At 48.1% G+C, this 27710-nt stretch overlaps 2 protein-coding genes across 4 annotated transcripts; one reads left to right on the top strand and one right to left on the bottom strand.

Moving 5' to 3' along the window:
- Positions 1 to 514: 514 nt before the first annotated feature.
- On the top strand, positions 515 to 10926 carry LOC123104483 (protein HAPLESS 2). 3 transcript variants are annotated; one of them, XM_044526345.1, is made up of 18 exons: positions 516 to 828; positions 936 to 1079; positions 1651 to 1739; positions 2065 to 2104; positions 5531 to 5588; positions 5673 to 5733; positions 7315 to 7393; positions 7790 to 7924; positions 8000 to 8197; positions 8330 to 8410; positions 8490 to 8590; positions 8653 to 8770; positions 9107 to 9139; positions 9283 to 9394; positions 9488 to 9576; positions 9856 to 9974; positions 10071 to 10171; positions 10261 to 10926. In XM_044526345.1, the coding sequence occupies exons 1-18, from the start codon at positions 619 to 621 to the stop codon at positions 10680 to 10682; spliced, it is 2190 nt and encodes a 729-aa protein (XP_044382280.1). In that variant the 5' UTR covers positions 516 to 618; the 3' UTR covers positions 10683 to 10926. The 3 variants fall into 3 exon arrangements, with proteins under 3 accessions (XP_044382282.1, XP_044382280.1, XP_044382281.1); XM_044526346.1 differs by having other exon boundaries at positions 9301 to 9394; positions 10261 to 10925; XM_044526347.1 differs by lacking the exon at positions 936 to 1079 and having other exon boundaries at positions 515 to 828.
- A 337-nt stretch (positions 10927 to 11263) lies between these two features.
- On the bottom strand, positions 11264 to 11920 carry LOC123107487 (germin-like protein 9-3). Its single transcript, XM_044529474.1, has one exon. The coding sequence runs from the start codon at positions 11918 to 11920 to the stop codon at positions 11264 to 11266; it is 657 nt and encodes a 218-aa protein (XP_044385409.1).
- Positions 11921 to 27710: the final 15790 nt, after the last annotated feature.

The raw sequence follows: 27710 nt of genomic DNA, 5'->3' as shown, positions 1-27710 counted from the left end.
ACATACCGAAAATCCCTAAAAGCCTTTCTTCTAAAAAAATCCCTAAAAACCTTTTGTGGGGGGAAAATCCCCTAGGAACTTGCTTTTTATTGCTTTGTAAAATTGTCTAAACGATCCTAAGAATAGTAATGATGCCTTTTTTGGAGATGTTTATTGTTTTCTTTATACAAACTTCTATGTAATTTTTGCATTGGAGGCGGGGAGACGGCCTATGGCGACGTGTAGAGAAGTAGTTTTTTTTCTATTTAGGAAATCTAGAGTTTTTTGTTTTTGAGAAAAATGTGGACTCCAGTTTTTTGTAGGTGTTAAATGTAGTCTCTAGTGTGGATCCCAATTTTTTGAGATAAAAATAAAAATAGTTTTTCAGGGGTAAAAAATAAAAAATACTAGTTTTTTTTGTTTGAGAACTATATAAGAAAAACTAGTGGGGAACCGGAGTCCCGGAGGGCCGGAGACAACCGCAAGCCCAAGAGCCTCGGGGCCCATGACGCGCAAGCGGTTACGTTTTCGCCGTCCATTTCGAAGCGGAGGCGCGCGCCTGCGGTTCCGCCCGCCAGTTGCTGCGACTCATCCCCACCCCGCTCCGCTCGCCCTTCGCCGCCGCGACGGCAACCGCCGATGGCTCCTCCACGCCGCCCCCCTCCTTCCCGACCCGCTAAACACGCCGTGTTCCTCTTCCTCGCCGCGGCCGCCCTCGTCGGGCCCGCCGTCGGGGTGGAGATCCTCTCCAAGTCCCGCCTGGAGCGCTGCGCCCTGGACTCGGGGGCCGGCGGTGCCCTCGCCTGCGACCGCAAGCTCGTCCTCAACCTCGCCGTCCCCAGCGGCTCCGTAAGCCTACCCTCACCCCCCTCCTCCTCTCGAGCCCCAATCAATTCCCCGCCGCGAGTCGTGCTTTTTTTTTACTGACGGTGTGTGTGTTCGGGGGCTCGATTCAGAGCGGCGGCGAGTCGTCGCTGGTGGCGCAGGTGGTGGAGGTCGAGGAGAACGATGCGCAGGCGATGCAGACGGTGCGGGATCCCCCCGTCATCACCATCAACAAGTCCGCCGTCTACGCGCTCTACGCCCTCAGCTACATGAGGGTAAAGCCCCTCTGCCTGTGCCCCCCCCCCCCCCCCCCCCCCCCCCCCCCCCCTTGACTAGCAGACCGGAGTCTGGTTTTTCTTATGAATAGCTAGTAGGAATAGGATGCCACTTTCCACTTCAAGACTTAGAGCCAAACAGCCTCCAGCCATCATACAATGCTGCCCGTTCCCATCACTTTGCGGCCCTATCGTATCGTAGCGTTGCTGAAATGTCGTGTTCTAGATTTTGGAATGGACACATCATAGATAAACAGGGAGTCGACGAAGCGGGTTTCCTAAATGTTTTAGAGCTATCGAAATATTGGAATGCCATTCAGTATGTTCTGATATTGCTAGAGTGGGACCGTTTATGCTTACGTGTTCTGCATCTCCTCATTTGTTATAGCAACCCCATTTGCATCTGAAAATGTTTTTAGCATTTTGTTGTCTGATTGTTTTTATATGCGGCTTGTTGCACTGAAAAGTTAGCCATATCACTGATATCAACTGTTACCTACCAGTAACACTATACTCTCTAACAAATCATGTGAATTCGGAGCTGATTTATTGTCTGTGCTTGTTTCTTCAGGATGTTGCTTATAAACCAGAGGAAATGTTTACCAAGACACATAAATGTGAGTCAGATGCTGGTGCTGATGTTGTTGGAGTTTGTGAAAGGTAAAAAAAAAAACTTTGGGACTCGATCCAGTTGATAGGTTGTCATCATCATTCGTCAATATTTCTGGGAGGGATTCCAATTGGCAGGTCTTCGTAATCACAGACCCACCATTTCAGTTTTAGACAGCTATAATCTGTGTTGTAGCACTTTTGGTGCGAGTTTATTACAATAGTATAACCCTTGCCGTATACATTTGTGTAGCATATACCATTTACTCTCATGGCCATTCATATCGTCAGACTTTCCCTCGATTTCTGCATCCTTCTTTATACATATTTTCAATGTCGTATAAACTAATGATGTCTATTTCATGAATATGGCTAGGTTATGGGATCAGAACGGTCACGTAATTGAGCAGACAGAGGTGAAACGCACTGGCCTTTGTCATCCTTATTTTATTATCTCAGTGTCTTGAGTAGTAGCATTATTGAACCAAACAGTTTTTGACCAAATAAACCGCGGATCTGATGGCTTTGGGGCTTTTCCCCCCTTTTTTTCCTCGCCTACGCATAGCTTTGGTCTTATATGACTTGCTAGGTGCCGGTGTGTTTTTGTGTTCGTGTGTTGGTGTTGGCTGTGTGCATCCTAGCTATGCAGAGGCCGGGTGTGTGCTCATAGTGTTTGTATCCTCTTGATGCTCCATTTTGAACCAATAAAATCCACCCTTTATTGATTTTTTTTTGAGAAAAATAAAGGCACATATGAAGTTCTTTTCAACGTGCTTGTGCAATGAATGCATCTGCATGTCATATACTCGTTTAGGGCATGTTTGGTTGCTGTTGTGAACAGTTCCTGCATCGCATACACTTCTCAACCCAGCCTGGTTGAGCTAAAACAGGGCCTAATACACCATCTGCAAGTTGTTTGGTTGCCTGCATGTAGTATCCCTGCATTAGGTAATACGCAAGTGCACTTTGTTTGGTTGCCTGCATTGGCCCGAGCGGCACATGAACACGGTGTTTGGTTGCATACGGCCTACATGTTGTGCTTACCTTGTACCCTAGTTGGTGAGCTTACCCACACCTAGCACACCAACGCCACAGCACAGCAATGGCGATGAACTGGGCGAAGATGATGAAGTTCTTCAGCTTTAGCCCAAACTGACGATCCACCTTGACAACTCCAACCTTGCCACTGTCAACATTACTGTCGTGCTTTCGCACCCACTCGGAGTAAGCTTGTTCTGCTGCCTGCCTAGTCTTGAACCCTCTATGGGTGCTGTTGCTATACGATGCCACTTGCGCACTGGCTTCTTCCCATGAACTATAAACCCCTGGGACCTTACCGATGAACATGGCATACCACTTGCCCTAGCAATGCACAAGAGCAAGAGTTGAAGCAGCAAATCAATGGAGCACACAAGTAGCAAGCAAAGTAGCACACAAACAACAATGGAGCAGAAAAGAAGTAAAGCATGCATGCATGATCATACGTCATAGCAAGTTCTTCCTAGCACTACCTTGGTGTTAACCTACCACCACATCCAAAAGAGGGTGCGTCCTACCACCGCAAGTTCACCATCAGCGTGAGGGGTTAGTATATACCACCTCACCAAAATATACAGACCATCAAATAGTTTTTGAGCCCTAGCTACACAAAATGTACGTCGTCATCGTCATCATCGTCGTCGTCGCCATCCCCGTCGGGGATCATGCACGCTCACAGGCAGCACTACTCTAGTAGTAGTGCTTGCCCAGCCAGCTCCTGAGCCATAGCACCCTGTGAGCATCGGCCATGGCAACGAACCCAACACCCTGGGCCTTGTTGTCAAGCAGGTGGCTGAGAGCTGCCATGAGAGCCTCGTCGTTGAAGCCACCCTGGGTCATGACAGCCCATACAGGTCAGGGTGGACGCCGAGGGGCTTGCACTCCCTGATGGCTGTTGCCACCTCCTTCATCGCCTCAGTCATGCTGCAAAAGACATTGATCTACTCCATCAGGCCTCCTCTCTTCCTCTTCCTATCATGGACGGGCTCAAATGGCTTGTCGAAGGGCTTCGCAGTGGGCTTGTCAGGGCCATCAAGGACCTCGACGTCCGGGGTCCTAGGGAAGTCTGGCATGGGAGAACCAAGAGGCTCCCCCGAGCCCATGGCATGCTTCCCAGTTGCCAGCCCGAAGGAGAAGATGTGTTGCATCTGGCTGTAGTTCTGTATGGGTGTGTTAAGGAACTCAGCGTCCCTTGGGTGGTCCTAAAAATGAAACACAAGTGTTGTTAGTTGCGATTAGGAGTAGGCAATGGTGGACAGTATGAAAAGGAAGAGGGCTGTGAGCTAACCGCGACATGGTCGGCGTAGTGCTCTGCCTCCAGAACTATGGAGCAAGTGTTGTCATCCCATGAGGCGCCGCTCAGATCTCTCAGCTTGGACACTTGGATCCATCGACTTCTCCACTTCCTCAGGTGGTTGTACACCTGGGTGGCAGACACCTCTTGCCCACAGAACTCAAACACATGCTTCGCAACGGTGTTCAAGTGCACCTCCTTGAAGCCCTTGTCAGTCCTAACTCCACTAGAGATGAGCTCACACATCTTGTTCAACACGAACGTGGACATGAACGGCTGCCACTTCATGTTGTTCGACCTACCATCCTTCTTTGCCTTTGCTGCTGCTAGCTTGAGTGCAGCGGCAGCAACAGCAGCAGTAGTTGGCTCAACGAGCACTACTGGCACATAGAGGGAATCAGACGCGAACACCTCTCAATCAGGTGCCATCTCGGACATAGGCTGCGAGTCCTCGACAAACGAAGGAGCAAACTGGCTGTCGGACACGACAAGGGCCTGACTAAGATCTTGCGTCTGCGTGGTCATGTCCTACAATCATAGCACGCATTGACAGTAAGCATAGCACACAACACACCGGACAATCCATGAAAGCAGAAGCATACATGTGCATGGTTCATCACTATCATAGTAAGCACATGCTTCATCGCTGACAATCTATGAGCAGGAACATACATCTACAACAAACAGCATGCTACAAATGGACCACCAATAGCTACAAATCACAGATCTAAGCACGAATCAACACAAGCACAAGGTTCAACTTCAAACTCTACTACTAATCTAGCCTACCACATGCTTGAACATCTAGCCCTACCACAAATCGCAACCGCACCATAGCAATCAACCATATCAGCTCACAGATCAGACCACTAATGAACCATGCATCTAGATCAAACCCTAGCTGCAGCTCAGATCTAGCAAGAAGGAACAGAGAGAAAGGGGGATTGAACTCACAAAGGCCATGGCTGCAGCTCGAGGACGATGGGGGACGATCGTGATGCGCCGCTTACCTGCTCGTCGGTGCCGATGCGCGTCGGCGGGAAAACTCGAACGGAGGGAGAATGGTGGCGGGAGTTGGGGCGGTGAGGGAGGGGCTAAATAGGGGTGGACTCGGCGGGAGGTGAGCCGAAATCCTCCCGCCGAGTTTTCAGCGACGCGGGCGAGCTCGTGCCATCTCCCCTGCTCGCGCGAGGGGAGAAGCGTGTCGCCCTCCCCTGCCTCGCCCGAGCCAGGCTCACGAGCTACTGCCGATTCGGGCGTTTCCCCTGGGCCTGGCCTGGATGTGCTTTAAGTTCCGTGCGATGCAGGCCGCACAGTGAACGCAGGCAACCAAACGGGCCACTTTCTTCCCGCGCGGGCCAGGCTGGGCCTAATGCGGGCAACCATACACGCCCTTAGTTTGTGTTATTGTATTTTACATGTAGCTATGATCTATTTTCTCATGATTCTAATGTTTCCTCTCTTTTTCACGGTAAATCTAATGTTTCCTCTACACTTTGCATTGCACTAGCCGGTTTGTTGTCCATGTGGGCCTCATCGCCGTGTTGGTTCGTCTTGCGGATCAATTTGTGAGTTAACAAATTGTTTTTTTAGCATTCCTGCATTTTCAGTATAACATTGTGTCACACCTTTCACATGCATCTTTCTTGCAGTTGATAAAATGATTAAAGGCAAAGCTAATACGGCTCACTGTGTACGTTTTCCAGGTGATTGGTATGGGCATTAATTGTGAGATATCTTTTGTAATATTTACAAATATTGTCTTAAGAACTCCACCTGTTGAGTTTGAATTGGCACGATATCCTAATATCTTGTACTTCTTATTTCGGTCTGACACGGTCATAGTACTTTCTTTTCCTTTGCTAACATCATCAAGTAGGCAGTTCACATTTTGGGGATTAATGGTGATCTGGTAGGAGCTTGTACCCTACCAGGCCTGGGACGTAAGCAGTAAGGGAAGGAGGGGGTTGGGCGAGGCGATGAGCGGCCGCGCCGGCGGCTGGGCGCCATCGCGGGAGGTGAAGATGGCGGCAGCGGCGCAAGAGGCAGGGGCGGCTAGGGTTCCGGCTCCTCTGGGAGCCGGACAATAGAGATAATATTCTTATTGCTTAATCTCAAAAAGAGTCTTAAAGCATATATTTATAACCTAGATAACTTGCATATGAATTAACCTAAGATAACTTGTGGACTAAGATTGCCCAGTGGGCCTTCTACGGCCATAAGCCAGGCCGGTCATAACATCTCTCCCCACCTGCACAAACAGCTCGTCCTCGAGCTGAAAGTCTGGATAGTGTTGGCGGAACTCATCACGCTGAGTGGCCTCGTCCTCCGGAAGTCCAGCCCACTGAATCAGCATGTACCACACCCCGCGACGGAGTTGGGCCTTCAAGACCTTCTCCGGTCCCGGAAGGATGCGCCCGTCGAAGGTGGGAGGCAGCGCCGAAGGGGCCGCAGGTGGCTCCCCACGGAAAGGCTTCAGCAGCCCCACATGGAAGACGTCGTGAATGCGGGCACCGGCAGGAAGCTGAAGGCGGTAAGTCACCTTCCCGATGCGCTCCAAGACAGGAAAAGGCCCGGCATAAAGAGGGCCCAGCTTGCGCTTCGCGCGCGGGTCCAGTGACTGCTTAGAGCGGTGAAGAAGACGCAGCCACACCCAATCTCCCACCGCGAACTCCGCCTCGCGATGGTGGTCGTCGTAGTAGTGCTTGGCCAGCTGCTGAGCCTGAAGAAGGCGTTGCCGGACTTCGGCCAACATCTCGTCCCGGCGCTGCAGAAGCTCACCCGCCACCTCTGTCCGAGCCGTGGCCGAATCAACCGGAATGATGGCCGGGGGCGGTCGGCCATAGACCACCTCAAAAGGAGTGGCGCGCAGGGCGGAGTGGAAGGAGGTGTTGTAGCAGTACTCCGCCCATGAGAGCCAGTCCACCCAAGCGCGAGGATGATCACCTGTGACACAACGCAAATACATGGCAATCACCTTGTTGACAACCTCGGACTGGCCGTCCGTCTGAGAATGGAAGGCCGTGCTCAGGCGGGGTTTCACGCCCGCCAACCGGAAGAGATCGCGCCAGACATGGCCGGTGAACACCGGGTCCCGATCACTGACGATCGAAGAAGCCAGGCCGGTCATAACATGATCTAGTTTATTTATTTATTTTTAAGTAGAATCTTGGAGAGTATATGCTCATGCCAAATTTATATGCTGTTCACACCATTCCATGTTTTTTTTTTCATTATTCGGGTCAAAATTTGAGTAAATCTGTGTATCACTGTATCTCCATTGCTTATAAACAGGTATCATGTTTTTGAAATTGGGACAAGGTCAACTGGGTACAGCATCAGAGTACAAGTAAAGAAAGGCTCTTCTGTAACGGTAGACACTAAAATTCTGCACTGTTACTTGTAAGGCTAGTATAGAATACAGACTCTTGAAGAAATTATCATGATTATGTACATGCTGACAATATGTTGGCACGAATAGGCACAAGCAAAATACAATCCTCCTGATGATGATATTATATTTTTCACATGCCTTTGGTAACTGGAGTTCTATCAAGTCTGGGAGCCTTGGCTCACTGCGCTTTCATTGTTCGATCTTGTACCCCTTTAAGGACTAATATTCTCAATATTCTATTTATTTATCAAATCAAAGTATCGTCCAAAGGACTACTTTTCTGTTCTTATATCTGGTTTGCTGTTTTCAACTTCGAGTATGCAAAGCACTTATGCAACAGCAGTACGCCTTTAACAATTTGACATTACACTGCAGGAGGTTATTGTTAGTCCAGAGAATAAAACAGTTGTTTCTAAAGATAACTTTCTGAGGGTAAATCTCATTGGTGACTATGTTGGTCACGATAGTATGCCAACATTTGAAGACTTCTATCTTGTGACTCCACGGGAGGTATTCAGCAAATTATGATACATGTATTTCTCTCACGTGACTTCATAATTTCCTTCTATATCTGAAATATTGAAGGCTGGTGGTGACGGTCAACCGCAAGTTCTTGGCGATGAGTTTTCCAGGTGGATGCTGTTGGAGAGAGTCCGGTTTACATTAGATGGACTTGAGTGCAACAAGATTGGTGTTGGGTATGAAGCTTACAGAAACCAGCCTAACCTCTGTGGATCACCATTTGGGAGCTGTTTGTACAATCAGCTTTGGAATTTCAAGGAGGTAAGCTTGTGCATTAGCAAGTGTTAAGTTTTCTTTTGCAAGGATAAGTGTCGAGCTTCTTGTTCCTGAAGCACAATCTGCTAATATTGTAACTGTTTAGTCTTGAGTTTTTATTTCACCATTTTTTTTCAGTCTGACGACAATCGAATATACAGAAACCAAGAGCCCCAGTATATTGTGCAGGGAAGATTTGATAGGATCAACCAACACCCGGTTATATTCCCACCATTTATTCTTGAGTCATGTTTTTATGCTAGCATTGGATAAAGCATTTGATACATACCCATCACAGAATGCAGGAGCTCATTCATTCTCTATTGGAATCACAGAAAGTCTGAATACTAATTTGCTGATAGAGCTGAGTGCTGATGATATAAATTATGTATACCAGAGGTACTGATAATAATTACGCAATTTTATTTTGCATTTACCTTGCACTGATTTGTCAATTTCAGGAGTCCAGGGAAAATAATTGACATTAATGTCCCTACATTTGAAGCCTTAAGCCAAGTTGGTACTTCCAAGGTCACAATTAAGAACATTGGCAAACTGGAAGCTTCATATAGCTTGACGGTATGCATCGCCAAGGAAATTATAATTTTCTTTGCACGGAAGCAATACCTTTTGATATATTTGTAGACAATACTACCTTTTGATAGTTCATTAATTGCATTAATTTTCTTTTCTACTAAGAAGATGATAGGTGCATGTATTGATTTCCTACCCATCATCCTTGTTGTCCTTGCATGAATAACCTTTCTATTCCCTGAATACCCACATGGACGCGCCCACATCGTTCGACTGGGATATATTTGACACATAAAGCGATTGGTTTAATAATGTAATAGATGATTTACTTAGCCTCCTCAGTTTTCCTGAACTCTGATGACTGCCTTACTCTTTTTACAGTTCGACTGCTTAAGTGGCATCAGTTATGTGGAGGTATATTTATTGCGGTCTCGGTATTTTCTCTTTTTATTTGATTGACGAGCTGCAACACTTCATTTCAGTTAATTATTCATCAGCACAGTTCCCTGCTTTGGTTATTTGCTCATTCAGTTTCTTCTCATGAAACCTGACCGCAGGAGCAATTTCATTTGCAGGAGCAATTCTTCATCATCAAACCTGGCCAAGTGGTTATCCGCTCATTCTATTTGCGTTCCTCATCAGACCAAGCATCAAAATATCGCTGCTCGGGTGAGTTAGAAACCAAAGACAGCTCATCATTGTCCTTAAATCCAAAGTCCTGTTTTAGGAATTAACATGGGATTTGTTTGTGGTGGATTGCAGCTATTTTGAAAGCGTCAGATTTCAGTGAACTTGACAGAGCAGAATGCCAGTTCTCGACTACAGCCACCGTTCTTGACAATGGAACACAGGTTCTGAAATGTTTGTTCCCTTGTAGTGATCCTGTTAGGATTCATTAGCTTTTGTTTCCTGTTAAAACAAGCGCAGGGAGATAGTTAGAGTTGCCTACAATGTTTCATCCCAATCTTTGATGTCAGTGTATCTCTTGCCTTGATAAACTTTTGTCAGAGTATCACAGATCTGTGTTTTCGCACGATCCAGATCCCCTTTTTACCATGACAAATAATTGTGTTGTGCTGTTCCAATCTCTGAGCTACATACATTGCTTACTGCCCTTAAAACCCATGTAGATCGGCCCACCGAAGCAGCATAAGAAGGGTGGCATCAGGGGTTTCATCGAAGCCATCGAAACCTTGTGGCGCAACACATGGGACAGCGTGATCGATTTCTTCACCGGCAGATCATGCAGGTAATAATGTTTTCGGTAGTAATTCGGATCCGGCTGTGCCTCTTACTCTTTCTGATCATTTTAGCTCATCTATCTATTCCACTCCCTCTGAAACAGCACCAAGTGCACGAGCTTCTTGGACCTGAGCTGCCACATCCAGTACATATGCATCGGCTGGCTCGTCATGTTCGGCCTGCTGCTCACCACGCTACCCGCTGGTCCGTAAACATTTCGTTTCGTCAGGTGGCTATTTTTCTTCATGTTCACGGCGCCAATGCTCATTTTCTCCGTGTTTTTGGCGTTGCAGTCGCGGTGCTGCTGTGGCTGCTCCACCAGAAGGGCATGTTCGACCCGCTGTACGACTACTGGGAGGACGTGTTCGGGCCACCGGAGGACGCGCACCCGAAGCACCGGGGAGGCCGAGGCCACCACGCGCACGCCCACACCCACCACCACCACCACCACCACAGCAAGCACCCGCACGCGCACAAGAAGCATAGCAGCGGGGCGGCCGGGCAGCAGCAGCACCACCATCACCACCACGTCCTCCACAGGCAGGGCGGCAAGCCCGACGACGGCGAGCAGCACCGGCATGCAGCAGCGCTCGGCGTGCAGCACAGGGACGCCGGGCACAAGCACCACCGGCATGGCAAGGCGCCGCAGAGGGAGAGGGAGAGGGCACAAGACCGTGAGCGCGAGCACCGCCACCACCACTCTCGGGCGGCGTAGAAGATGGTTGTGATCAACGGGCTCAATGCCAGTCGATGGATATATATATATATATATATATATATATATATATATAGGACGCTTGAAGGAAATTAGGAACTCGTTGCGACTTGTGTGATTCACGGTGTTCATTTGTGATTGGTGCTGTTAAGTTGTACTAGTAGTACTACATAACAGCTTTTAGTCGTGCGTCAAGTTATTTTTCAATGCATTTGGGAACGGATGGATCTCGTAAGCACGCACAATCACGACTCAGACATCACAACTAGCATAGTACTCCCTCCGTTCCTAAATACTTGTCTTTCTAGACATTTCAAATGACTACTACATACGGATGTATGTAGACACATTTTAGAGTGTAGATTCACTCATTTTGCTCCGTATGTAGTCACCTGTTGAAATGCCTAGAAAAACAAGTATTTAGGAACGGAGGGAGTATTACATAGTAGGAGTAGTTGCCTATACTTGACAACACTGAGATTATTTCATCATCACTCACTAGCTCATAGCCTTATTAGTTCATGTCGGCGTCGATACACCCATGAAAAAGAAGAGCAACAAGAGCATATATCTCACATGAATCACTTCTTGGGAGGTGGAGTGAGCGCCGCCTTGAGCTTCTGCACGGTAGGAAGGTCGGTCTTGAATGACTTGGCGAGCACGGCGTCATCGACGCCGGTGCCGAACACGCTGACGGGCACGGACACGGTGGCGGGCGCGGAGCTGCCGAACGCGGAGAGCGCCACGGCGGGGCTTTGCCCCGGGTTGGACTGGTAGTGCACCAGGCCCTTGGGGAACACGAACATGTCGCCGGCGGCCAGGTCCTGCGTGTAGAGCTTGCCGGCCGTGTCGACGAAACCGACGGAGAGCGTGCCGTCAAGAACGAGCAGCAGCTCGGCCGCGCGAGGGTGGGTGTGCGGCGGGTTCACAGATTCGGAGGGGAACTTGAGCATGGCGTAGGCCACACTTTGCCCGTTGAGCGCAGGGAATTCCATCATGGTGGCCTTGGTCACCGTGAAGTTCTGCGCCCCTGGCATCCGCATCGGCATGGTAATGTTGCTGAAGCCGGTGTAGGTGAAGAAGTCGCCGGTGATGTTCATCGGTGGCATGCCGATCATGGAAGTCGGCACGATGAAGTCGCTGAGGATGTCAGGGTCGCCAGCCACGGCGGTCAACGGCGCCGAGGCCAGTGCAATCACCACCAACACCAAGGAGTAGTAGCTGTTGATGGACGCCATTGAAAATGTTTAGCCGTGCTAAGAGATTGATTGATGGAGGCTGTGGTTGTGAGCTGTGGTGAAGATGTTGAACTACTTGATGTGTTGTCAATTTATACAGAAGAGGAAAACTAGTGATGTGATGAAGAGTTTGAGAAACCAAGGACGAAGTATGAGTATTGCAGAGCAACAAGCTGTGTCCAGCTAGCGCTAATTGACAGTTTGACACACATCTGAGGAAGAATTAACTGGCCGATGTTATGCAACTCTTGGTGTATCCAAGCATATGGATATACCTACAATATGCAGCGTAGTATTTATTTCTGTTCTCATTGCGATGAAAACTTGGATGTGTGAGTGTCTATCGATCACTCTCAACTTGATCAATCGGAGCTGCTGACTTGTTAACTGTTAAAAGGAGAGAGAGATTGGTGGAATAGTTCGTTGTATTGCTTGAGCCTCGTAGGCATATATATAGGAGTACATGATCTACTTGAAGTACAAGACAAGCCAGAACAAATCCTAATCTACCTCGTCTTTCCTAATAGTCACGATACTCAACATCCCCCCGCAGTCACAACGGTAGCGACGCAGACGGTGAGACTGAAGAAGAATCCGAAGGCAAGCCGACAGACACCCCTCCACAGTCGTAACGGTCGACGCATCGCGGAAGGCGTGGCTGGAGTGGAAACTGATGAGGTTGCTCAAGTAAGGCGGTAGCCCTTTGTGCCGTTTGTTGAGGTAGCCGAGAGCATGGGTGGTGGAGCCATGGTCGAGGTAGCCGTGCGAAGAATTCCATGATCGATGTCGAGTCGGGGTAGCCGGTGTTGAGGAAGTCGCCGTGGAGCTGCGGGCGCAAGGAGGTGCCGAGTTAGTATGGGCGCAGTGGTGTCGAAGTAGTGGTGCGCCGGGAAGAAGACGTTGTTGACGATGCGTCGCGCCGGGGTTGCCAAGCTCGGGGACACATCGTAGACGAAGGCACGCATCGGTGTTGCCAGCACCGGGCATGCGTAGACGGACGAAGACGAAGTTGACGAAGCGCCGCTCTAGGCTTGCCAGGCCCGGGGACACGTCGTGGACGAAGGCACGCACCGGTGTTGTCAGTATCAGGTATGCAGAGACAAGGGACCTGCACGAGCTGTACGCCATGTCGGAGAAGTCGGAGGGCCAGCAGAGAAGAAGACTCGACGACGGTTGCGGCGCCAATCGACGTGGGGCCGATGTCGCTCGTGGTTGTCGGAGTAGACTAAGTGGTCAGGGTAGATGACGGTGACGCGCGACGGGCTAGTGCTAGACATAGACGAGGAGGTGGACGAGCGGCGGCGGCTACGGGGGTAGCGGCGGCGGCCAAAGAAGAGTGGCGGCAGCGGCCTAATGGCAGCAGCGTTGGCTAGGTTAGGAACGTGGCGGCGGTGCTCAAAGTAGGCGAAGAAACCTGGTAGCGTGACGAAGACCGGTGCGGACGGTGGCGTTCGCGCGCCAAGGGAGACAGCGCGGCACATACCACGGGAGGTCGGCGCGCGTGACGGCAGAGTGGACCGCGGGCCGCGATGCTACGGCCCGAAGGAGCGACGCAGTGGCGGCGGGCAGGTTGGGGCGACGGCGGCAAGACCTCGGGGCGGCGGCTGGGACCGCAGGCTGTGGCGCTGCGGCTCGAAGGGGCGACGCAAAGGCGGCGCGCGAGTCGGTGCAACCGCGGGGACGACCTCGGGGCGGCGACTGGGACCATGTATCGCGGCACTACGGCCAGTAGGGGCGACGCAGCGGCGACACGCGAGTCGATGCAGCCGCGAGGAGAACCACGGGGCGGCGGCGCTGCGGCCCGATGAGGCGACGCAGCGGCAGCCCATTGCTCGATCGGTGGAGGGGCGCGCTGAACTCGGGGACGATCTTCACGGTACCTGCGGAGGCACGCGCAACCGACGGGTTCAGGTTGGTCGGGCGACGTAGATGAGGCGGATCACGGCGGCGAGCGGGTGAGCAAGCTAATCGCGTGGGAGGTCGGGGACGCTGCTCGATGGAGGCGTGGTGGCGGCGGAGTCCGGGATGAGGCCGACGACAACGGACGGCGTGGGACATCGTGCGGACGAGTGTGTCAGCACCAGCACCCGGGCTGCCAAAGCAGCGTCGGCGCCCGGGCAGCGAGGCCAGAGCGACCAACGGAGCAGCGGCGCCCGAGTTGAGGCATCCGACAAGCATGACGTAGCCGTCCTGACGCAACCGAGGACGAGGCCGGCGAGGTAAACTGCCGGGCCGCCGTGCAGACGCGGCGGAGGTGGGTGGCGTCAATCGATTGGCGGGACGGCACGCGAGCGGTGGCTGTGATTGGCCGCCGCATGGAGCGAGGCCTGTCGGTGTCAAAACCGGTGGATCTCGGGTAGGAGGTCCCGAACTGTGCGTCTAAGACCGATGGTAACAGGAGACAAGGGACACAATGTTTACCCAGGTTCGGGCCATCTCTATGGAGGTAATACCCTACTTCCTGCTTGATTTATCTTGATGAATATGAGTATTACAAGAGTTGATCTACCGCGAGATCGTAATGGCTAAACCCTAAAAGTCTAGTCTGTCTGACTATGATTATGAGGATATATCCTATGGACCTATCCCTTCGGTTTATATAGACACCGAAGGGATCTAGGGTTACATAAGGTCGGTTACAGAGAAAGGAATCTTCACATTTGGACGCCAAGTTTACGTTCCACGTCAAGGAGAGTCCCATCCGGACACGGGTAGAGCCTTCGGTCTTTGTATCTTTACAGCCCATCAGTCCGGCCCATGTCCAATAGGTCGGACGCCCGAGGACCCCTTAGTCCAGGACTCCCTCAAGGCCGCCGGGTGGAGGCGATGCAGGTTTCCCGATCGGAGCAGGGCGGTGACGGCTGGGGCAGGTCGACGGACGGACCGACACGCGGACGGCGGCTGGCCTTGACGGGCCACCTTGGCGCGCGTGGATGCTGGGTCAGAGGAGAGGCCGGCTGGTCGCGCCGGGGTTGGAGTAGAGATGCATGGAGTCGGCGGCGGCGGCGGGCAACGCAAACTAATCAAGATTAGATCAGAAAACCAAAAAGAAAAACACCGATCAAAACGACCGGCAAGAGAGCGAAAACCCCGGAGCAAGGGCTCGGGAAAAAGACTCTCTAGGGTAGTCGACCAACATGGCCGGCGGACGAACCCTAGGTACGGGCGGCGCGGCCCCCTGCGACAGTCATGGAGGCCGACCGCCCCGGGGGCGGCGCGCAATTGCGGAAGCGGCGATGGCTAGGGTTTAGGATCGACTTGCGATAGATACCATGTTAAAAGGAAGAGAGAGATTGGTGGAATAGTTTGTTGTATTGCTTGAGCCTCGTAGGCATATATATAGAAATACATGATTTATTTGGAGTACAAGACAAGTCAGAATAAATTCTAGTCTATCTCATTTTTCCTAATAACCACGATACTCGACATTCACAAACAACATGGAAGTATGTAACACTGCATCCATTTGTCTATCTGTCTATCTATTTATTATATTATCATAAAATAAAAGATAGAAGAGCCACCACACTTTTAAAATCTAACAACAAAAAATGTGCATGGTATCTATCTAAACGCGGTCCGTCACCTCCCTTCCGCATAGTCGCCGCCTCCTACCTCCCCATCCTCCCTTCCCCTCGCCGGATCGCCGCTGCTAGACCAGTGGTTGAGCTAAGTCCCAGCACTATTCAATGAAGTCGGGGGTGGGGATGTCTCTACTCTCCCTTCAACGGTGAGATGCGATGTACAGACGACAAGTTGAGGCACAGTGTATGACTATGCAACAATGGTGGTGGTGTTTTTGGCCGAACCGGCGATCTCTCTGGTGGCGAGGCATCGATGGTTGTGATCCCTCTGCAGGTCCGCGGGCCGACGGTGGTGACCTTCTGTGTCTGAACGAGGCGGTCCACCGCTCAGGCGCATGGATGGCACCATGGTTTTGCGCTGCTGGGCAGTTGTCGCAGCAAGTTGGACGGTCTTGGACCTTCGGTTCCTGCAGCAACGACGAGTATGTTTTGCCGACCAATTCAGCCACCACAATAGAGACGCAGAGCATGAGGACAGTATGAGACAACCGGAGTGCCCAAAATTGAGATTTTGGTGATGTGGGTGACCTTCCTCCATCACTAATCTTTGTGACATGGGCGACCACGACTTTCGTCATTTCGAGCCTTTGGTGGCAATTGTCACTTGTTGCAGCTTGACTGTATGCTTGTGCTGGCATGGCTTTGGCTTGCGTGGAATCTCACATCAAGACCATGATATGCATGTAGCTGCTTGGATAGCAGAAAGTGGTGGCGAAAATACATGATGACTTTGATTCAGTGATGCTTCTCGAGTACCTGGTCACAAGTTATGGGGAAAAACCCTAAGTCTAACCCTGTTTGATTATACCTGACATGGTTATACCCCCATTGAGCCAATCTGAATCAGCTCGTATTGCATAGGGTAACATCATTGACTATAGCAGCAATTAATATATTGCACGTAATGATAGCGAATCATACATACATAGCTCTTCCTTAATTATACTTTGAAAATATATGCATGTACGCATGGCTTGCTGCAAGTGCACAAACACACATGCATACATAAGATATATAGATGTTGTCGTGGAATTGTCACGGCAGATGTCCTTAGTGTCAGGACTTAGTCGCGAGGCCAACGCATCTATGTGGTAGCTTGAAAGGGGTTGAGTGGAACGAGAGACGCGAGGTTTTACCCAGGTTTGGCCCCTCATGGTGGAGGTAAAAGTCTACGTCCTGCTTCATTAATATTGATGATGATGATCACAATTACAAGGGAGCTCTATCTCGAGAGCTATTGAGTTGTGTGTCTAAACCTAACTTGTCCAACTCGTGAAACTTCTGAATCTTGTCCCTCTTGGGGTGCCCTGCCCCTCCTTATATATGTTGAAGGGGCGGCTTACATGACTAGTCCTATTAGGATTAGGATTACTCTATTACAAGTGGAGTCCTAGTCTTCCTTCCTTTTGTAGGAGAATGTTCCTTATGCCTTTCCTCTTAAACTGGCCCATCATTAACATAACCCGGCCTTCTGGGCCTTGGGCCTTGTCTTCCATCTGAAACACCCGTCGGGTCACCAATGAGTCTTCAGGCTCGTGAGTTGTCACACTAGTGAACCGCCAGACACGAGTCGCCAATCCTCTGGCGGGTTACCAATGAAATGCCAAGTCCGGTCGGGTCATATATCCGGCCGGGTCATACCGCAGGGTATATCCCCGACATTAGCCCCCAGTTTAATTTGGATTTTATCCATGTTAAACTGATCCTGAACATCCTTAAGTCCTTGTCATTTCCTTTCTTCTAGAAAATATGGGTCAATAGACCAGCTCCATGATCAATTTGCTTGTAGAAGAAATATTGTAAATAAAGAATCCATTTGAGTCGGCCTTCAATGCTCTGATTTGACAAAAATATTGGTCTTCAAATATGCAACTGATATTCAGTCGGCTTTAAAATGTAGAACTTATCGAGCTATGATCTCCAAAATTGCCGGGTTATAATAACTGATGATTCCGGGTCATGATTGTTGCCGATGTCGGGTCAATCTGGTTTGCTCAAAACTGAGAATTTCAAGATATTTCTCCCTTATATCCGTATTACTTGTAGCCCCCAAGTCTTGAGCAGAACAAAGTGATGACTTAAGACTTGCTACAATATAAATGTTGCAACCTTTGAAGAAATACAGGTTGTTCATCTCATTCAACCGTCAAAAACTGAATATTCCACATATGTAGCCCCCAAGTGTCGGGTTGTCATGCTTGCAACAGCCTGGGACTTGTAATTGTCTTATGCTCACAAAAAACTTCAACCAGTGTATCCCCTAAGGGCCGGGTCATTATGCAATAATGAGCAGGGACTTTATAGATGTAGATTTGAGCAACAATGTGTAGCCCCCAAGGGCCGACTTAGTAAGATAATATTGAGCTGGGACTTTATATATACTTCTTTGAAAAGAACATCATATGATGTAACCCCCATCATGGGGCTTGAACCCACGTCCACAAGGTTAAGAGCTTTGTGCTTTACCAATTGAACAGTGGACCCTTCAATATGATGGAATAAAACTTGTGTACCTTGAATTATTGATAGGAGCAATTGGTAGCCCCCAAGGGCCGGCTCATTATGATGTGATGAGTCAGGTCTTTAATAAGGCCATTAAAAATGACTTTGCATTAGCCCCCAAGTGTCATGGTGCATTCTTGCAGCGACATGAGACTTGCATATTTGATGTAATCTCAACTTGAATAATGTAGCCCCCAAGTGTCGGGTCGTAAGCCTGCAGCGACTCGGGACTATTCCTTCCATTATAGAATGAATCATATCCATTGATAAAATAATAGTTATTACGCTAAAGCGACTTTAAAAACCTCAATCATAATATTGGTTATTGATAACCATAATAAAAATCCAGCCATGTTGGCTATTAAGGATTTGAATAATATAATCTGGTATGAAAACCTCAATCATTCAATATCATCATGACAATCTAGCCAAGTTTGGCTATTAAAATTTTGAATACCTTATCGGTTGACAAGTAAATCCGGAGTTTAAATACTCAGTGGCTCTTGGCCAGTGGCGACTTAATGCGCATCCATTGTAATCCAGGATTTTTGTAACCCGACGGCTTATAGCCTTTGTGAAAATCAATAATTGATAACCCTTTTGAGACACCAATTTCAATTTTTGATGATGAGCTTCAACTTAATCATTTATGTAAGTCATAGCTCTGCAAATCCTGTGATACTTATGAACATTGCTGGCTTATCATGCCAGTAAGGGTAATAACCCTGAAGATATAGAGCACAATGCCCTGTCCACTTTAGTCACGCCGCCGGCTTATCATGCCATATGCAGCAAGGGGTAATATCCCAAAACTTAGAGCACAATGCTTCCAAGTATATAAGATCATCATAAACTGGAGATTTATAATCCACAGCCAGGCCGGGTTAATAAACACCGGTTAATTTCTCATCACACTGGCGACTTATAGTCAAAAGCCAGGCCGGGTTAATAAACACCGGATTTTTATCTCATACTGGCGACTTATAGTCAAAACCAGACTGGGTCAATAAACACCGGATATTGTCATATACAACTCAGAAGGCTTTATAAACCTTAATGGCTCTCAGCCAGGTATTATCAAAAGAGAAAATTTTCAAAAAGATATTCAAATCAAACAACAACAGAAAAAATCCAAGGCTTTCATAGGCCGCCAAGCCAAAATATCTTCTTCAATGAAACTAGCATTAGCCACTGGAAGGTATGCGCTTTCCGTGAGCCGGCATTCACAATACCCAATCGACATTTTAACTCAGACAAGTTCAGTTCTTATTGAAAGATAGACTTGTCAGGAGTACGCGGGGTCAGAGTCGCTATCAGACATCACAGGCCGATTTATCCAAGTTCCAAGGAAGGCGGCTTTATAGCATGAGCTTATCCTTGCTATCCGTAAAACCGTGCTCTCTCATGATATCCATCGTTTTAACCTGAACAAGTCCTGATATGACTGTTAAGAGTTCGATGGGTCAATCAGGATTACCTGATGGAGAAGCAGCTGGCATACTGGCAAGATAACCCGAAAGGGTTATGTCCTCTTTGGTGAATACACCTATGTTTGAACAAAATAACCCCGTCAAGAGGGTAGTAACGCTATGTTCTCTTTGGTGAATACACCTACTTTGAACAGGAAGCCCCCAAGTGACTTGTTTGTGAGATGTGCTCGCTGGGTACCCATGTTTGAGTTGTGTTGTGCAACAGACTCTCTTTGGTCCCTTTAATTTTTCTGAGAACTCGAACTTTGCGAGAGATAATATTCTTCTTGAGCCGGAATTTTAAACCGGATATTGAGAGCTTCAGAGCTTTGTAGGAGACAGATTTTCCCTTGAACCGGATTTTGAACCGGAATCTTTCCTGATAACCCGGAATTCTTCTATTGAGCCAGAATTTTATGATTATTAATCACTTTTTCAAGCCAGAAATTTTCTGACGACCTTCAATTTTATTTTTTTCACAAATAGGGTTGTTGCCTCCAGGGCCGAGTTTTTTTTCAATGACCCGGTGTTCTTGAATTTTGCTGAAAACTGGCAACATTTGCTGAGTCATGTCATCATTAGCCCCTGAGTCTCAAGACGACTCGAGGAGTTGGCTTGAGATTCTTCATACTTGATTGTGATATAAACCGGATATAGCTGAACATCGGAACGGTGTCATATGTTGAAGTTGGAAGCAAAGTGGCGAGTTAATGATCTTCGCAAAACTCATTGTATATCCTTGGCGTTGACAATGTGATGTGAATCCACGGGAACTTGAAGTCGACCGTGGCGGGTTATAAATGACTCCATATGATTTGTGTCAGTAATCCGGCCAGCGGTTCATGCCAGCTGGTTGTTGATGTTAAACAAACTTCAGTAGCAGCGACTTTTGAGCCATCCAGTGCAGACGGTGGCTGATAATATATGATAATTTACTCCAGAGTTGTTGGAAGAAAACCGGGCTACCCGAGAAGTGACTGGCTTTATACTCAATAAATAGCTCATGCAGACAGGTGCGGCCGGTGTGTTGATGTAGACCAGGCCGCGAGAGTGGACGACCAAGACGACCGCGGCTTCAGAGGCGGCTCGAACAGATGAGTCGGCTGCGGCATTGTAAGCCGGTGCGGACGGGCGAATTAACCACATCATGTTGATGTAAACTGATTTGCAGAATGTCGCTTGCAGATATATTCACTGAGCTTGATAGTGTGGCCAGATGCTAGCACATTATAATGGTGGTGCGAGCTATACATCCATGACACGGTCATAGCTTTTGCAATGAACAATTGCTCCTGCATAAATAATATCGCAAGTCGGAGTAATTTGTTCTTTTAAAGAATAAAAAATGTATTAATAAAAATTGATTGGATAGATTTCACCTTGATATGTTAGGCCAGAAATTATCCACCGCGGAGTTGATGATCACCACAAGCGAGTCGGCCACGGGAGCAGATGAATGAACCGGCTGCGGCGTTGTAAGCCGGTGCGGACAAGCAGGTTGTCCTCCTCGTTGTAAGCCAGCGCGGTCGCGTGAACCAGCCGTGAGAGCGGACGGGCGAGTCATCTGTGGCGTTGTAAACCGGTGTGGTAACGAGAGACGGCCACAGCGTTGGAAACGGTCCGGACACAGGCGAGACAATCGTGGACACGGACGATGAGTCAGTCATGTGTGCGGATGTAGCGGGGGCAGCGACTTGCACAAATAATGCTGGCGTGCACCCTTTATGCGACACCTTTGTAAGGAATAATGGTCCTGCGAAAAAATATCATAGACCACAGTAATTGTTTTCAAACAATTTAATATATGCTGATAATATATAGAAAAGATAGTACCTGGTGGTTTGTGCCCGGATGAATAGGACACTGGTATTGGATAAAGTTGGACATGGTCAGATGAAAAAGATAGCCCCTATGATGCACGTCTAATTTTGGCTGATCTAGGCCCTGTTTGGGTACTCTTACTTAGTTAGAGGTTCTAACTTACTTAGAGATTAGAGTTAGTTTCTAACTTGTGTCTAACCCTGAACTAACTCTAACTTTGGTGGTGTTTGGATGAGAGAGTTAGATTGACAATAAATGCACTTTCTCAATCATTTGGCCCTCTTTTCAGCCGGATTTATTGTGGTCGGCTCTTGTGTGGCCTCCTCCCGCTCAGAAATAACATAAAAAATTATCTTTACAAATCAAGTATCAAAAACATGATAAATTTTATTTTGTCCATACAAAACATTATGGTCAGTTTGCAACGATGTATCTAAAATTTGGGTATCTAATCCTTCCACTAAAAAAATCATCGTAGCACGACACAAAGTTAGTATATAACCAGTTATTAACGTAGACTCCGGATGGATTCAATCCAAAAATCATGTAAATAACCTATACTGAATAATTCACATTGCATGAGAGATGACTATCTGGTGCAAAAAAAATCAGCGGACGGAGGAGCAACACACATGCAAATAAACAGAGATTGCTCACAGTAAAAAACTAAGATGTGTTCAAAATAGAATACCAAAACTGTATAGCAGTAACTTATTTGCACCAGAGAGATAGTACCCAAGATTTTATTTTGTCCATACAAATGAGACGTCCCACTTAAACGTACAAGTCTTCAATCAAACTTTAAAAAATCACATTCCATGAAACAGAGCATGAGCTAACTCTTCACGGAAGTCATTCATGTTGGTATCTTCAACAAGAGGTTCGTCTTCTGTCCATGCAGATGCAGCAGAACTAGGCATTGGATTATAGTTTTCATCCGCATCACATACATCAAATTCCCTATCCGGAATTCTGCTCTCTCGAATGAAATTATGAAGAACCATACAAGCAACAATAATTCTAATTTGCTTGTCCTCTGGAAATTTTGGCTTGTTCAACAAAATCCTAAATTTCATCTTCAACACTCCAAAGGATCGCTCAATGACATTCCTAACTTTGGCATATGCACGGTTGAAGGTTTCTTTCATACCTTGTGGCGGCGGGCCGTTTTGCCATTGCTCCACATGGTACCTTGTACATATGTATAGTGAAAGGTAGCCCGGGCGGTTTGGGTACCCCGCATCAACCACATAATACTTTCCTACATATTGTCAAAGGCACACAATGAGACTAAGATGAACAAATGTAACTGGATAGAAATTAGTGCAAGACGGTTCAAGTAGCAAATCTGGTGGTGGATGTGGAAATTTGTGACGATGAGTAGTTATGGCATCTTTGAAAACTCTCATGTCATGTGCTGAATCAGGCCATCCCGACATCACAAATGTAAATCTCATGTCGAAATCACAAACAGCAAGCACATTCTGACTGGTTTCATTGTGCATGTTCAAGTATGGAACCCTCTTACTCTTATCCACCACAACCTTCACATGTGTCCCATCTATAGCTCATATGCAGTCATTGATGTGTGGCCAGAATGCTGGATTTTCTAAGTTTGGGTGCACCTCTGCAAATGTTGGGCACTTGGGTACAATTATGTCATGTGCTAACCTAAGGAGGCATGCCAAAACTCTGTTAAATGTCCTACTTACTATCTCCATAGACCTCCTAAAACGGTTCTCAGCCTGTCTAACTGACTGTGGTGATCCAACAATCCATAAAAACATAGCTAGAGCCTCTACAGATGTAATTTTTCTACTGGACTTCAACCCATATGATTGCATCAAAGTATTATGTAGCCTGTTAAACAAAGGACTCTCAACCCTAAACATGTTGTAGCATTGGGTATCTCGGGCTAGTGTCTCCTACACCCAATCCAAACCAGAATATCCACTGACCCTCCTAGGTAGTTTCACAAAGTAGTTATCAGAGTACATACCCAAGATAGGAACCAACTGCAAGATTAAATTTCCGGACTGCACCAAATTGTTGCGGCATATGGATATGATCTCATCCTCACTTGTGCTACCTCCATCATATTCTTCCTCGGCCATGGGGCCATGATTGTCTTCCTGCTTAAACACATGTACCAAATTGTTAGCACATAGCATACTACTTGAAGGAGTGTAAGCAAACAAAAATAATTCAGCATGCATATATTATAAAATAGTTTAACCAAATAAAATTAATTCGGCCCGCATATAATATAAAATAGGTTCACCAAATAAAATTAATTCTGCCCGCACGTAAGATAGATAATAGTTCAACACCTCACAAACACATATAGGTTCAACATACAACAATGTAAATAGGTTCAACATACAGCAATGTAAATAGGTTCAACATGCAGCAATGTAAATAGGTTCAACATTTTAACACACATATTCCCAAGCAACTATTCAGCCACAGAAGAACTACTCCAAATTGTTGTCCCTGCGCCATTTCATGAAGTAACCCAACCTAAGCTCGTGTGTTAATAGGCCACAGAAGAACTCCCTTTGGTACTCCGTTTCGAACATCTTGGACAGAGCATAGACAGAGTCAATTATTTGCTCAATGCCACACTCAAATGCTAGCTCCTGACACCTCTTCACAGAAAATGCAGCCTTCTCATTTGCACGTTTTTGCATTTGCTTAGTGTTGGCTGCGACAGACTCCTTGAAGGTACTAGCTATGTCCTTCACAATCTTCACCATTGGGCTCTTTCTCTTCTTCAATGGACTGGTCAAAGTGCTCGAAGTGCTTGTTGACCTCTTGCATCTCTGGCTCCTCTGGTTGCTTGTAGGAAATGCAGCCTTCTCATTTGCACGTTTCTGCATTTTCTTAGTGTTGGCTGCGACAGACTCCTTGAAGGTACTAGCTATGTCCTTCACAATCTTCACCATTGGGCTCTTGCTCTTCTTCAATGGACTGGTCAAAGTGCTCGAAGTGCTTGTTGACCTCTTGCATCTCTGGCTCCTTTGGTTGCTTGTAGGTGTTCCTTGAAACTCCTCCTCTTCCTCTCCTGCACCTAAATCTTGCCCTTGATTCTGACCATAATCATCTCCAGGCACAAAGGTTGTGCTTCCATCCACAATGTAACCTCTGAACAGTTGATCAAGCAACTCCTCGTTTGCTGGAGGACCCCACTGCAGCTTCCGTAGGTATGGTTTCTTCTACGGGATAGTGAACAAATAAACTAGTTATGATATTATTATTTTTGCGAAAGTAACTATTCAAGATCTGAGAGCACACATCAAAATTCAAGTAACTAGCTTTAGTGAAAATTCTACCTCTATGTGTGTTATCCAGAACTCAGAGTCGGCATCAATGGTTCCATCTGGTTTCCTCCCCAACCCTGTATGCACTTGCATGTATCGCCAGAAAGTGTAAGTGTTTTTAGTACGACTATCTGGTTCTTCACCTGCAAACGGCTATATACCAACCCCCTTCTAGCACGTAAGCCGTTGATAACGGCTTGGTACCCTTCACCACTCATCACTGTACCATTATACGTTCCTGCTGCACGTTGCTGAATGCACAATTCTAACAAGTAAGCACTATTAGCATCATTCCAGTGGGCTCGATTACTTTGGCTCACCAGGGGACCTCCGGAGCTCGTTAACTCCTCCACATCGTCCTTCAATTCTTCATCACCATTGTCGAAGGGAGCGCCGGAGCCGGATGCTTGCCCACGAAGGGCACTCCGCGGTGCCCGGGGAGGCGGTACGCGATAGTCGCCACCACTGCCACGACTGCTCGTGCCGGTGCATTGGTTACAGCGGCCGGGTGCCGCTGCGGCCGAATTAGCTTACTCTCGAACGACGCCGCCTGCTCCGCGACCGGCACCCGCTGATGAGGAGCCGCCGCATGCCCCCATGGACGACCCGTTGAGGAACACGCTACCATTTCCTCCTCCACGACCGGCTGCCGCTGACGAGGAGCCACCAAAGTTCAGTTGCCGAACGAAGGGTGGTGACGGATTCGCCCATCCATCTCCTGCTCCAGCACGTGGTGGGCGATAGTGAGGGAGCCCGGAGCCCCTGTTGCCCCCAGGGAGGAGCTGCTCGTTGTCGCTCTAGAGGAAAGCTCCGTACAACCCAAGCCTTGGGAACCCTTCCGACGACAAAGCTTGCGAGTTGAGGTCGAGATCGGCGTGGGTACCTGGGCCGCTTGTAGAGGGCTGCGAACCCCACCCTTCGAAACCGTCGCCATCCATGGCAGGTGGGACGACCGGTGCCACGGCCGCCAGAGTGCGCGCCTAGGGGCGTCGGTGTCGTACGGGAACGGGAGGGCAGAGGGGCAGAGGCAGGGGCAGAGGGCGGGGGACAGAGGCGGAGGGCGGAGGGCGGAGGGCAGAGGACGGGGCCGAAGGGCGGAGGACGGGTGATGTCTACTACACAAACTTCTTCTTGTAGACGTTGTTGGGCCTCCAAGTGCAGAGGTTTGTAGGACAGTAGCAAATTTCCCTCAAGTGGATGACCTAAGGTTTATCAATCCGTAGGAGGCATAGGATGAAGATGGTCTCTCTCAAGCAACCCTGCAACCAAATAACAAAGAGTCTCTTGTGTCCCCAACACACCCAATACAATGGTAAATTGTATAAGTGCACTAGTTCGGGGAAGAGATGGTGAAACAAGTGGTATATGGATAGTAGATAAAGGTTTTTGTAATCTGAAAATATAAAAACAGCAAGGTAACTAATGATAAAAGTGAGCGTAAACGGTATTGCAATGCTAGGAAACAAGGCCTAGGGTTCATACATTCACTAGTGCAAGTCCTCTCAACAATAATAACATAATTGGATCATATAACTATCCCTCAACATGCAACAAAGAGTCACTCCAAAGTCACTAATAGCAGAGAAAAAACGAAGAGATTATGGTAGGGTACGAAACCACCTCAAAGTTATTCTTTCCAATCAATCCGTTGGGCTATTCCTATAAGTGTCACAAATAGCCCTAGAGTTCGTACTAGAATAACACCTTAAGACACAAATCAACCAAAACCCTAATGTCACCTAGATACTCCAATGTCACCTCAAGTATCCGAGGGTATGATTATACGATATGCATCATACAATCTCAGATTCATCTATTCAACCAACACATAGAACCTCATAGAGTGCCCCAAAGTTTCTACCGGAGAATCACCACGAAAACGTGTGCCAACCCCTATGCATAGGTTCATGGGCGGAACCCGCAAGTTGATCACCAAAACATACATCAAGTGAATCACGTGATATCCCATTGTCACCACAGATACGCACGGTAAGACATACATCAAGTGTTCTCAAATCTTTAAAGACTCAATTCGATAAGATAACTTCAAAGGGAAAACTCAATCCATTACAAGAGAGTAGAGGGGGGAAGAAACATCATAGGATCCAAATATAATAGCAAAGCTCACGATGCATCAAGATCATATCACCTCAAGAACACGAGAGAGAGAGAGAGAGATCAAACACATAGCTACTGGTACATACCCTCAGCCCCGAGGGAGAACTACTCCCTCCTCGTCATGGAGAGCACCGGGATGATGAAGATGGCCACCGGAGAGGGATTTCCCCCTCCGGCAGGGTGCCAGAACGGGTCTAGATTGGTTTTTGGAGGCTACAGAGGCTTCTGGCGGTGGAACTCCCGATCTATTGTGCTCCCTGATGTTTTTAGGGTATATGGAGATATATAGGCGGAAGAAGTACGTCAGGGGAGCCACGAGGGGCCCACGAGGGTGGAGGGCGTGCCCAGGGGTGGGCGCGTGTGACGCCCCCGATTCAATCATACACTAATCATACACGCAAACGTGTACGATCAAGATCAGGGACTCACGGGAAGATATCACAACACAACTCTACAAATAAAATAAGTCGTACAAGCATCATATTACAAGCCAGGGGCCTCGAGGGCACGAATACAAGAGCTCGATTATAGACGAGTCAGCGGAAGCAACAATATCTGAGTACAGACATAAGTTAAACAAGTTTGCCTTAAGAAGGCTAGCACAAACTGGGATACAGATCGAAAGAGGCGCGTGCCTCGTGCCTGGGATCCTCCTAAACTACTCCTGGTCGTCGTCAGCGGGCTGTACGTAGTAGTAGGCACCTCCGATGTAGTAGGATTCGTCGTCGAAGGTGGCGTATGGCTCCTGGGCTCCAACATCTGGTTGCGACAACCAGGTAGAAGGGATAGAGGGAAAAGAAGGAGAAAGCAACCGTGAGTACTCATCCAAAGTACTCGCAAGCAAGGAGCCACACTACATATGTATGCATTGGTATCAACTGGGATAAGGCTATTATATGTGGACTGAACTGCAGAAAGCTGGAATAAGAGGGGGATAGCTAGTCCTTTCAAAGACTACGCTTCTGGTAACCTCCAC

This window comes from Triticum aestivum, chromosome 5A (assembly GCF_018294505.1).
Source record: "Triticum aestivum cultivar Chinese Spring chromosome 5A, IWGSC CS RefSeq v2.1, whole genome shotgun sequence".
NCBI lineage: Eukaryota > Viridiplantae > Streptophyta > Magnoliopsida > Poales > Poaceae > Triticum > Triticum aestivum.
Note: the sequence above shows the minus strand (reverse complement) of the source record. Positions and strands in the feature narration are given on the sequence as shown.